General features: G+C 41.0%; 1 protein-coding gene across 4 annotated transcripts in view; it reads left to right on the forward strand.

Moving 5' to 3' along the window:
- LOC131229330 (probable mannitol dehydrogenase) overlaps nucleotides 1-13,252 on the forward strand; it is an 86,607-nt gene that overhangs the window by 67,039 nt on the left and 6,316 nt on the right. Inside the window, exons 1-3 of one of the 4 annotated variants that reach the window (XM_058225266.1) lie at nucleotides 8,292-8,444; nucleotides 10,185-10,298; nucleotides 12,487-13,000. The exons of the other annotated variants lie outside the window; for them this stretch is intronic. Coding sequence (XP_058081249.1) covers nucleotides 8,347-8,444; nucleotides 10,185-10,298; nucleotides 12,487-13,000 — 726 coding nt within the window. The 5' untranslated portion in view covers nucleotides 8,292-8,346. Of the gene's footprint in view, nucleotides 1-8,291; nucleotides 8,445-10,184; nucleotides 10,299-12,486; nucleotides 13,001-13,252 lie in introns of those variants that run through there. 4 annotated transcript variants of the gene reach the window in all.

The raw sequence follows: 13,252 nt of genomic DNA on the forward strand, positions 1-13,252 counted from the left end.
TAAGACAATCTCGCCAAATGGATGGATGGTTTAGATATAACACATATATCATGGTCGGCCCAAGGAGCATTGACCAGTAGCACCTCTTTACTGGCAGCGTTAGTAAGCAGTATGCATCCCGCGAATTGGCAAAGGGAAGCGGATTGGGTACAGCCCAGACAACACCTTAGCTGTGAGGCCCTCCGTGATGTATGATTTTTATCCACGTTGTCCATCCATTTTGAAAAATCATTTTATGTGATGAGCCCAAAAATGGGACAGATTGAATGCCCACGTGAACCACTCCATAGGAAATAGTGGGGACCGACTGCCTAGTGCTGAAAACCTCTCGAGAGCCACAAAAGTTTTGGATCAAGCTCATGTGTATGTTTTTCTCATGGTGTGGTCCACCTGAGATTTGAATCTACTTCATTATTGGGCCGTGTGCTCAAACGAGTTGGCAAAAAGGATGGATCGTGTAGATATACAACACATACATTAAGGTGGGCCCATGGTCAGGGTTCCACCCATCCCTATCTTTGGAAAACTTGCTAGGTCCACTGTATTGTTTTGTTAACCCTTCGAACCATCAATAAGGTATGATAAACTCGGAGGAACAAAAAAAAAAGTAAATTAAGTTTGAACCAAAACTAATGTGGCCCACCAAGAGTTTTCAATGGTCAATCACCACTGTTTCCTATGGTATGGTCCACATAAGATTAGGATCAACTTCATTTGTGGGATTGTGCATTAAAATGATCCAGAAAAATGGATGGATGGACATGGATATACAACACATTAAAATGGGCTCCATCAAATGAAAACTTATTATGTAATGCATTCATTATGTAATTTTTTTAATTCCTAAATATGCAAATATGTATATTTAGGCATGTCCTGGAGTTTCACTGAAAAATTTCACTATTTTCTCCATGTTTCCCCCACGTTTTCCTGCATTTCTGGTTATCAGCGATATTATCGGCGGCGATAACGATATAATATCTTTATCCCCGGCCAGCGAAACTTGTAGTGATACCGACAACTCGAACACTGGTTATTAGGTATATTTGAGTGAAAGATCTAGGGACTGTAAAGAGGGTTATCGGCATTGATATACATAGATACAGGAGCATTGATATACACAGATACAGGAAGATGAGCAGGCTATAGTTATTTTAGATTGAATCCTTGAAAAGGTATAGATGAAGTATGGGATGGACAAGGCAAAGCAGTTAGCGTTTTCCACGCGGCTCACTTCAAAATAGTGTCTTAAAATATATGAAGAAAAGCATGATATGCCTCATGTGGCTTATTTCATGTAAAATTCGATTTATTAGTGTTTGAATTTAGTTGTGTGATTAGAGTACTTTGCTTGATTCATTTATGTGTGCTTCTACGGTTCCCAACATGGGCACTATGGATGGTATCATCAATCCTGTCGTTGATCGGCCTGCTAAAGACTAATGGAAAGCTGGTCTACGGTAAGAGCACCGGATAGCCCCTTGAGCTATTGGTATTCCCTCTGCTTTTTTTTTTTTTTTTGTAACTGAACTTCTTATAGCCTTGTATAATTCAAATATTTGGTGAAGGCAGCTGATTTTGGTTGCACCAAATATCATGAATCATGATATTTGTTTGGAGCAACGAAACCCGACCGAAACTTGTTGTAATATAGATGTCTTAAATCCATTTAATCTGACCGCGTTGCTCAACCGGTTGAGGGGGCTGCTAGACTAGTCGAGGCTTGCTCGACTCGAAGTCCAGCGGCAAAGTTTTTTGGAGTCCTAGGCCGTTCGACCAGTCGAGGCCTTGGCTCGACTAGTCGAGGGTTACGTAGATACTACGTGGATTTTGTGTGGACTGCGTAAATTTGAGTCGGTTTTTTAGAAAATGCGTAAGGGGTGTGTCTTAAACTATAAATAGGGGTCCCTAGGGCTTTTCTAAGTAATGCTAAGGCTTTTTACAGGTTTTTCAACGGTTCTTAAAAGGGTTTTAGGGTTTTTAAAGGGTATAGTAAGGGTGAGATTTGAGGTTGTTCGAATCGGGTAAGTCTTTTCTCTTTATAATTTCTATTTTCATAGTGGAATTTTGTCACTTTGTGCCGTGGCTTTTTTCTGAAATTTCCATGTTAAATCTATGTATTGTCTTCTGTTTGCTTGGTGTCATTGGATTGCTATCCTAGATCTAGATATGTGTGATTCTGCAGCACAAATCCCCAACAAGTGGTATCAGAGAAATCATTGGGGCACAGATCTGAATATGAGCGATTAATCATAATGGCGAGCACTAGGTATGAGATTGAGAAGTACTCAAGGAAAAATAATTTTGAGTTATGGAAGGTTAAGATGATCAGTTCCTTAATTAAGCAAGGCGAAGATGGTGCTCTTGAGGAGTGAAAGTCTACTATGACTGATGATAAATGTAATACTCTTGATAAGCTTTATCATCGACCCATTTATGTCTCACGGATGAGAGGTTTTCTATAACATCATGAGGGAGAAAATTGTGGCTAAGTTATGGGCGAAGTTAGAGGATGTTTATGCGAAAAAATCCTATGAAAATTGCCTTCACTTGAAGCGGCAGTGGTATAACTTCAAGATAGCAGAGGGTGGAAATCTGGAGGCTCACATCAGCAACTTTAATAAAATGGTTCGCAAATTACTAAATATGGAGGAAGTGATGAAAGATGAAGAACAAGCATGTATGTTGTTGAATTTTCTTCCGGTATCTTATAAGTCATTCAAGGACACAATGTGCTCTACGAATAAAACCTTGAGTGTTAACATTATTATCTCAGCCCTTCAAGGGAAGGCTATGAGAAAGCTTAACGTCGACATGGAGATATCTTCTGATGCACTGCTTACAAGGGGTAGGAATTCTAAACAAGGTACAGATTCTTCAGGTTTTAGATCCAAATCCAAGGGTAAAGGTAAAGGAAGGGTAAAGTGCTGGAACTGTGGGATGGAATGACATATAAAGAAGGATTGTACAAATCCTAAATCTAAGAAAAAAGGTTCTGATGCTTCGTACAAGGAGGTCAATGCTGCCACGTCAGATGGATCGAGTGGATGTGATGGTGATATTTTGTCTGTGTCTACGATCAGACGACCATACGATGATCGTAAGTACAAGTGGATGCTACACACAGGGGCATCTTTTCGCATGACTCCTCATCGGAGTTGGTTCACTAGTTACAGGGAATGCGATGGTGGACAGGTGTTTGTGGGTGATCACATTCCCTGTAATGTTGTGGTCGTTGGTATGGTGCGCATCAAGATATTTAATGGGCTGGAGCGTACCTTGACTGATGTTAGGCACGTTCCTGATTTGAAGAAGAATCTGATTTCTCTTGGTGTACTTGAGGCAATGAGCTGCAAGTTACAGGTATTGATGGTGCTCTTAAGGTATCTAAGGGGGCATGGATAATCATAAAAGCGCAATGACTCGGTAACATGTACAGGTTGATCGGTAGCACTTCAAAAGGTGGAATTGCAATGACTGTAGTGGATTCTACCTCTACACATGTGTGGCATGCTGGGTATGGCTACATGAGCGGGCAAGGCAGGAAGGCTGAGACACACGGAAAGAGATACAGGGCAGGTGGAGCAACCACATGTGAGAAGAATCACACAGCATAATCGCAGGATATTAGCGAGGTACATGGACGACTCTAATATCACAGGGGATCCATCTTCTATTCAGATAGCTCTAGGTGAGCCTGATGCTGAGAAGTGGAAGATGACTATGGGCGATGTGATGGACTCATTGTACCATACCGATACACGGGAGCTAGTGGAGCTTCCAGTGGGCTGAAAAATAGTTAGATGCATATGGATCTTCAGGAAGATACAACATAGGTATAGAGCAAGGTTGGTAGCGAAGGATTATGCTCAGAGAGAATGGATCGACTTCTCAGAGATATTCGTGCCGACGGTATAGCAGGTGTCTACTAGATTCGTGATTGGCGTTGGTTGGTCAATATGATCTTGAGTTGGAAGGATGGAAGTGGAGTCTGTACTTCTGTATGGGAAATTGGAAGAGCAGATCTACATGAAGCAAACAGAGTAGTTAAAAGTTAAAAGGGCTAAGAAAAAGAGTTTGCAGGAGGTCGTGGTACGACTTATCGCCTAAGCAAGTGGTTTGATTCCTTCATGGTGAGTCAGGTATTATATGTTAATGACATGTAGATCGTCAATTATAACATATCTGAAATCAATGTACTAAAGACTTGATTAAGTGGGACATTCAGGATGAAAGATCAGGGGGCTGCAAAGATGGTTCTCAGCATTGAGACTAGAAGAGGAGTAGACTTTGATTATCTCAAGCAGAATACCTTGGGTAGGTATTGATCAACGATGTGATGGACCAACCAAAGCCGGAAAGCATTCCCTAAGCGTCTTTCCTCAAGTTTTTCTCGAGACTTATCCCAAAACAGATGAGGAAAAGCAAGATATATCTCATGAGCTTTATTCGAATGTGGTTGGCAGTGCATGTCATGATCTGAATTAGACCGGTTATTTCACTGGCTATCAGTATTGTGAGCAAATACCCCAGCAAGCAATATTGGGTAGCGGTGAGATGGTAAGAAAACTACATCCTTCCTTTTGAGAAGACAGGATCAAAGGTGGTTGGGCACGTGGATTCTGATTCGGCAGGCATGCTCACATAGAACGTTCCTACAGAGAATTTCAAGTTCTGTGCAACTTCTCTGGGCTTGGCGATGGCGAAAAAGAAAGACGAAGTGTACACGAGAAGCTATAATGTGATGCAGAGATAAGAGAAGATGTTAAATAGCTGCACGTTTGAAGATTGAAGACATGGTGGAGATTATTGTAATACAGATGTCTTAAATCTGTTTAATCTGACCGCACTGCTCAACCGGTCGAGGGGGCTGCTCGACCAGTCAAGGGTCAAGCTCGACCAGTCGAAGGGGTCCTTCAACTAGTCGAGGCCCTGGCTTGACTAGTCGAGGGATACACAAATACTGCGCGGATTTTGTACGGACTGCATAAATTTGAGTAGGTTTTTAGGAAAGTGCGTAAGAGGTGTTTCTTAAATTATAAATAGGGGTCTCTAGGGCTTTTCTAATTAATGTTAAGGCATTTTAAAAGTTTTTCAAGGGTTCTTAAAAGGGTTTTAGGATTTCTAAATGGTGTAGCAAATGTGAGATTCGAGGTTGTTCAAATCGGGTAGGTCATTTCTCTTTGTAATTTCTATTTTCATAGTGAAATTCTGTCGCTTTATGCTGTGATTTTTTTCTGAAAGGGTTTTCCACGTTAATCTGTGTGTTATCTTGTGTTTGCTTGGTGCCATTGGATTGTTATCCTAGATCTAGATCTAGATCTGTGTGATTTCGCAGCACAAATCCCCAACAAAACTAATACCCGATGCATCAAACACTGCGAATATTCATCGCCGACAAATGAACTGGCTAAAAGAACGTGGCCCATCTATTAATTGCCCTACTGGCATTGCAACCCCGCAACTTTTTTCAAGAGGTTCTGATTTTCCATTGAGAGAGACCGTAGCAGAAAGTTCGATTGGAGGGATCAAAAAGACCGAAGAGAAGATTGACTTTGTCGCCAACCACAACATCATGGCTGACATTAATGTTGTTCCAATGTACTGTGTGAACGCAACCATGGAGCGGCTTGCAAATGCGGATGTGTGGTACCGGTTCGACATCAACGTGGCAAACATCCTGAAAGCTCGAGGAATGGAGATATGAATAAGCATCTATGTAGCCTACCAAGTCATGCGTGTGGTTGCATTTTCTACTTTCGTTCATATTTATTAATAAGCTATATATATATATATATATTTATTTAATTATTTTATTTTTTTTTTGTATATCAGAGCTTTCTTATTATTGTCTAAGAATCAAGGGTTTTTCTCACAAACGGCGAGTGACAGACAACAACTTGGGGTTTAACAAGAATCCAAATTAATAAAATATTAAATAATAATTGTTATGGGAAAAATCCAACAGACCTATTGTACGAGATTTCTGACCGATCATAAGTAGTGTGTAAGAATTGAACCATCTAAGAAGTACCGATATGAGCTCCCTAAAATACGGATGCATCAACTGTAATTTTTGTCAACTCTCATTAAAATTACATCATGTATATGAATGTTTATAGAATCTCAACTCTCATTAAAATTAATGTAAACACCCTACAATGTTAAGGTCGCTACGCAACACTTTGTGTGTGGGGCCACTGCTAGCAAACAAGCCCTACCATAAAAATGGGGCACACAAATTTCAAGCTGATCCAACCATCATATTAGCTGCAAAATGTATTTAAAGGTTTTGGGTGGTTTCCCACTTGATGATTTGTTAGTCTTGATTTTTAGGGTATCCCATTATCATGAGGCAGACCATTTGAGGCATGAGTTGGCATACATTCAAGAATGTATAATACCTCAAGAAGGAAATTGAAACTGGAAGAGAGAAGCTTTGATATTATGGCAAAGTCTAATGGACGGTGAGTGATGTGCCACGTGTGCGCAATAAATATGTACATTAATATTCTTTTTAAATAATAAAATTTAAATGAGTACTTAATATCATAATGGACACCCAACATCTATTGGATATGGGTATGTGTCACTATGTTAGGCCTGACATGGGTATAAATATGGGTACAGATGCATTACCGATAAAGAAGTATAAACATGGCTACCTTTAAAATTTACACAACCTCATTTCCTCATGTGAGTTATTGTTGATGGTGTGTATGTGATAGAGATGAAAACATGGACAGCTCTGGTAGTCCCATCGCTATGAATGTGGCCCTAGTTGGATCCTTAGAGATGGAGGAAGCGAAATAAATAAAATGATTTTATAGAAATAAATGTTACAGTTATATTTCCAAAACCAGATGTGAATTGCATGTAAATAGTTAGTGGGTTTTTTATAACTCATGATGCTGCCCAATGAAAATGCCAAATGCACCCGTGTTATATGCAGGCCAGAGGTTTGAAGTGTAACACAAGGACTTAAATTTGAAAGTGATATCAGTACTGATCGGTGCTATGGGCACTAACATGGTATATGTGTTTTATCCATGCTTACATACATCAGATGGATGGCGTGGATACAGAATACAGACATCAAAGTTAGCCAGAAATTAAAACTAAACCGTACAAGATATTGGTGCTTTTAAATGTACCATGAAAAAATAAGTATGCTTATTTTATTACCTAACTGTCAGACGGAGGATATTTATTGGACGGTTAAAGCTGAAAAATCCAACGGTCTTGATGCAAGATACAAGTGCCTGCGAATCAGTGGTCAGGATGGTCGGACAAGTGCTAACGAATCTGCTTGTTCAACAAATCAATCTATTTAATCTGATTAGAATGAGTCAATATGGAAGCTGATTGGCTGGTGTACCACACACCACCAATCTGGCTGGCGTGTTGATGTCACCAAGTCCTGCGGGTCCCATGTTAAGGTATGAGTTATATCTCAACCGTCTGCCTACTTATGAGCTCGTGGTAACCGTTCGTCCGCTTGGCATGCTGGTGGCATGGCTAGAGACTATAAATAAGAAAGATCAAAAGCTCAAGTGGACGACGTTGTAAAAACAGTAGTAGGGGATTGAACATCTACCACTGAAATCCTTTCGGGGGTCAGGACTTTCAGATCAATATTATATTTGTTTTTTTCTTTATTTATGTTTGCTCGTGATCTTATAAACAGTTTGGATGTAAAATAAATACTATGGTGAGTCCTATGTTGGTTTTAATTGTGAGAATCATTGTCTCATTGTTATTTATGGTGTGGTCCACTTGAGCTTTGGATATGACTTATTTTTGAAATAAAGATCTAAAATGATCTTGAAAAAATAGATGAACAGGGTGGATATGATAAATAGATCATCATTGGCAAGTAACTTTGATATCATTTGAACCCTTCGTATAACTCGGAGCTAGTGGAGCGTCAGCGCTCGTCTTCGCACGACACGTATCCACACCAGCTAGGTTGGTGGTGTGTGTGGTACACCAGCCAATCCACTTCCAGTCAATATTTGCCACGGTGGCATTTCTGGTGCGCACGGCCTACGTATCAAGGAGTCCAGCGAAGCCAGAGTATCGAACGACTGCTAACGTCAGTAATGACGTCAGGAGACGGAACCAAACTTTTTTAATTTCTATGCATCCGCCTCCCTCATATTTAAAAGGCGCCTGGCATCATGTGTAGACGTCAGGAGACGGAACCAAACTTTTTTAATTTCTATACATCCGCCCCCCTCATATTTAAAAGGCGCCTGGCATCATGTCACAGCTACACAACACACACACTCTCTCTCTCTCTCTCTCTCTCTGTCTCTCTCTCTCCCTGAAAGGAAGAAAAGAGAAATGTCGAAATCTCCAGAGGAAGAACACCCTCAGAAAGCTTTTGGGTGGGCTGCAAGAGACTCTTCTGGAGTCCTCTCCCCTTTCAAATTCTCTAGAAGGTATTACTCATTACCCTTTTTCTTCTTTTTCCTTTCCTTTTCTTTTGCAATGAGACATTTCTCTTTGTTTTCTTTGGAATTCTTGTTCTTTCTTTTCGTGGGTATTTTTGGTATTGTATATGAGATCTCTCTCTCTTCTTAATTTTTTTGGAACCCTCATTTCTTTTCTTTTTGCGTGTTCTTATTGTAATGAGATCTTTCTTTTTATTTTTGGTGGGTATTTTTCGTATTTCTATTCTCTCTCTTAATTGAATGAGATCTTCTTTTAGTTTCTTTGTAATTTTTCTTCTTATTTTTCGTGAGTTTTTCGGTATTTTCTATGCTCTCTCTCATTGTTCTGGGCCTCTCCTAACCTCTTTTCTTTTCTTTTCTTGTATTTTCTTTTATATGTGTTTTTAGTGCAACGAGATCATCTCTCTCTTCTTAATTTTTGGTATTTTCCACCCCTATGATATACATGCACAGAGGCATCCTTCCATGCGCACGTGCACACCTTTCCATACGTGTCGTACGCCTAAAATCCGAACGGTCCATGTGATGTGGCACCCCATGAAACCTTCAACGACCGTTCAGATTTTGGGCTCATGGAAACTCACGAGAACTGGTGTGCAACTGAGTATTGGGATAATTGACACACATCACGGTGGGGCCCACACAGCTCAACCTCATGGGAAGTCGAGCTGTGTGGGCCCCACCGTGATGCTCGGTCTCATGCCCTAAAGTGATTTTGCAAAATAAAAAGATCGATGTGAACATATGACACATCATGGTAGGGCCCACCAAACTTGGTGATCATCATATTAAAATAATTATAATGATGCAACTAATAATCTAATTGTTTTGGGACATCATTAGTGGGCCATGTGCCCAATAAAATGAGTCCGGTGACATATACGTTACACATGCAACCGTTGAAAGGGTTTTAAAATTTTCAGATTGCACTATTGTTTGGCGTCATAAAGTGAACGTATCCCATTAGATTAGTAAAAAGAGATTATGAAATTACTCGTGTACTTTCCTAACATTCATTGTTGCCGAATCCCAGTCAGCTAGATACTTTTTGGGCGCGGTTTCGGTGGATTCCCGGATCCACGAAGGACCCTGTGAGGCTTACATGGATGTATGTCTTAAATCCACACCGTCCAACCATTTTGAAAGCACATTTTTAGGGCATGAGCTCAAAAATAAAGCTGACCAAATCTTAGGTGGACCACACCAGAGGAAGCCGTCATGATTGAATCCCACCGATAAAAACTTCATAGATTCTAACAGAATATTTATTTGCCATCCAACCTATTGATAAGGTCACAAAAACCTAAACGAAGAGATCACACAAACATCATCTTGATCCAAAGTTTTGATGAACCTCAAGAAATTTTTAATGGTCAATTACCTCTGTTTCATTTACTATTGTTCATCTAACATCTGGATCTGTTTCATTTTTTACTTATTTATTTCTTTTCACGCCCTAAAATATGCTTTCAGTATAGATGGACGGCATGGATGATGTAATCACATACATCATGGTGTGCCCCACATTCAGACGTCCCCACCCGCCCTGGATCCACCAACTCCGCGCCCGATACTTTATTTTTCTTTCGTGGTGAAAGTGTCTGGGCACTGGACACGTGTCTTATTTTTCGTGGGATCTTTACCGACCGAGTGAATGATAAAAGTTAATGCATGCCAAAGACTTTTTAAATAGAAAATATTTTAATCTGATTTTTGATGTATTTGTAGGGCGAACGGCGATGATGATGTCACGCTCAAGATACTCTACTGCGGAATCTGCCATTCGGATCTTCACTCCGTTAGAAACGATATGGGAAATTCCGTCTACCCCTTGCTCCCAGGGTAAGATCGTCTTAACGCCGTTCTCTGTTGTTTTTAGAAAGGGAATATAAAATGAAGAGGCGATTCGCGCAAGGGGATATCAAAAAGGTTATTCTCACTGGTGAGGCCCACTCACTTTGAACATGATCTGAACCGCTAAATGGTGTCTGGATGGTCCAAAAGAGGGAAAACTGGGCCAATGAATGGCTTGGATATTTCACACGTGTGCTTCACTAGCATATGGAACGACCCTTTATCCCCTCTCCCTTATAATAAGCAAGCACACGTGCAGAGCCAACTGTGTTGGCAAGAAAAGCTTTTTATCTCCTTGTGAAAGGTAACTGTTAACTTCTCCATCATCCACCTTTTATAAGTGCAACCCAATCCATACCACATGATTGGAAGGTCAGGATCTCCGATCAGTGGCACCTTCTGGATGGCCATGAATCTATCTTATTTGCCATCCATATTAATAAGGTGACACAAGCATGCTGGAATGGATGAAGGGAAAACACAAATATCAGCTAGATCCAACACTTTTCCTGTGGTGTAGTTCACATGAGATTTGGAATTGCTTCATTTTTGGGCCCATATCTTAAAACTGAGCTAGCAAATGGATGAACGGCATAGATATGAAACACATACACCATGGTGGGCTTCACAGTCCCAGGACCGCCAACTCAAGAGGCTTTTCGGGTGCACCGAAGCAACGTCTATTTTAAATGGAAGGCAGTACCCCGGCAGTCGGCAATGCCATATTTTAGGATATGGTCCCAGATACGAATTTTAGGTGAACTACACCGTAGAAAACTACACACTGCTTAATACTTCCTACTGTCCATGATAATGTTTGTTGACCATCTAACCTGCTGATAAGGTCAAACATACGTGGATTAAAAGAAATATAAATATCAGTTTAATTCAAAAAATTTGTGGCCACAAAAAGTTTTTAATACTCAGTAACCACTATTTCCTGTAGCGTGGTCACCTAAAATTTCTTTCTATTTAAGTTTTGGGACCATGGCTTAAATTAATCCGGAAAAACAGATGAGACCCGAGGTGCCACTGTTTCCTGTAGGTGAGACCCGAGATCCACTGGTTGGGACCCTAGTTGTGGGGCCTACTGTGATGTATGTAACTACATCCACACCATCCATCCATGGTGAAAGCTCATTTTAAGGCATGATAAAAAAATGAAGCAGATCCAAATCTCAGGTGGACCATAATACATGAAACAGTGGTAATCGACCATTAAAACTTTTTGTGGGCCACAAAAGTTTTGGATCAAACTGATATTTGTGTAGTATTTTCATCCCAATCTTTTGATCTTACCAACTGGTTGGATGGAAAATAAACATTTCAGTGACCCCATGAAGCTTTTAATGGTGGGGATTCAATCATTACTATTTCTAATGGCATGGTACACATAAGATTTATATCTGCTTCATTTTTTAGATCATACCTAAAATGAGCTTTCAAAACGGTTGAACCGAAGGTATGGATTTAAGGTACATTCATCACTGTGAGCCCCCACATTCAGGGGTCCCACCCAAGGTGGATCCCTGGTCTCACCAAATCCGCTCCCCATCGCTGGCTCCGGAACCGCAGCCAAGTAGCTCTCGCCATCACTGTTCTCGCGTGATGTACGTGGTCCCTCTAATGCGTGAAAACCGTGTTATAGATCAATAACCTAAAGCTATCCTATAATTAGTAGGGCCCATCATAATGTTTATTTTCCATCCAATCTGTTCATAAGGTCACACAAACCTAGATGAAAGGGAAAAACAAATATCGTATAGTTCCAAAACTTCCGTGACCCCCAAAAAAGTTCAATGATAGATTTTGAATCCTCCACTGCTTTTTGCAGTGTGGTCCGCTTGATCTTTGGATTTGTCTTATTTTTTATTTCAAGACTTGCGACAAGCTCTCCAAATGAAAGGACGGCTGGGATATAACACATACCTCATGATGAGACCCACATAACTTAGTGACGTCAGCAAACCAGCCACATCGGTGATGTGGGTACACCAGCCAATCCGCTTTCGTTCCACAGGGACCCCACTTGAAATTTCACTAAGTTGACTCATCCGATTTTCGAATCAAATCCTACCCACCTGATCATCATTTAAAGAAGGATTTAAAGACCCTACCCACCTGATCATCATTTAAAGAAGCATCAGAAATTAATGTAAACCATCTGTCCCTGCAGGCACGAGATCGTCGGTATAGTGACCCAAGTGGGGCCCAATGTATCAAAATTCAAGGTTGGAGATAAGGCGGGCGTCGGGTGCATGGTTGGATCCTGCAAATCATGCTCCAGCTGCGAGCAAGGCTCGGAGAACTACTGTCCCAATATGATCCTCACCTACAATTCCACGTACCACGATGGCACTATGACGTACGGTGGATACTCCGATTTTCTGGTGGTCAATCAGAACTTTGTGATCCACTTCCCCGAGAGCTTGCCACTTGATGGGGCCGCACCGCTATTGTGCGCCGGTATTACAGTGTACAGCCCGATGAGGTATTACGGCCTCAGTGAGCCAGGCAAGCATCTAGGAGTGGTTGGGCTCGGTGGACTCGGTCACGTAGCAGTTAAGTTTGCAAAGGCCTTTGGGTTGAAGGTCACTGTAATCAGTACATCCCCTAACAAGGAGAAGGAAGCAATCGAACGACTCGGTGCTGACTCATTTCTGGTCAGCCGTGACCCGGCCCAAATGCTGGTGAGTCAGGGTTCGTGTGACTAACATGGCCATGCATGCGTGTTTCAGTCTATCCAAAAACCCACACACATCAAAATCAGGGCTGTGCATGAGTAGAGCTAGCTCGAAAAGCTCGATCAACTCACTTCTGAGTCAGCTCGGATTGACTCGGCTTGAAAGGCCAACTTGGGGCGAGTCAAGCTTATTTTCTAAAGCTCGGGTTGAGTTCGAGCCAAGTTATATATATATATATATATATATATATATATATAT

Source organism: Magnolia sinica, chromosome 16 (assembly GCF_029962835.1).
Source record: "Magnolia sinica isolate HGM2019 chromosome 16, MsV1, whole genome shotgun sequence".
NCBI lineage: Eukaryota > Viridiplantae > Streptophyta > Magnoliopsida > Magnoliales > Magnoliaceae > Magnolia > Magnolia sinica.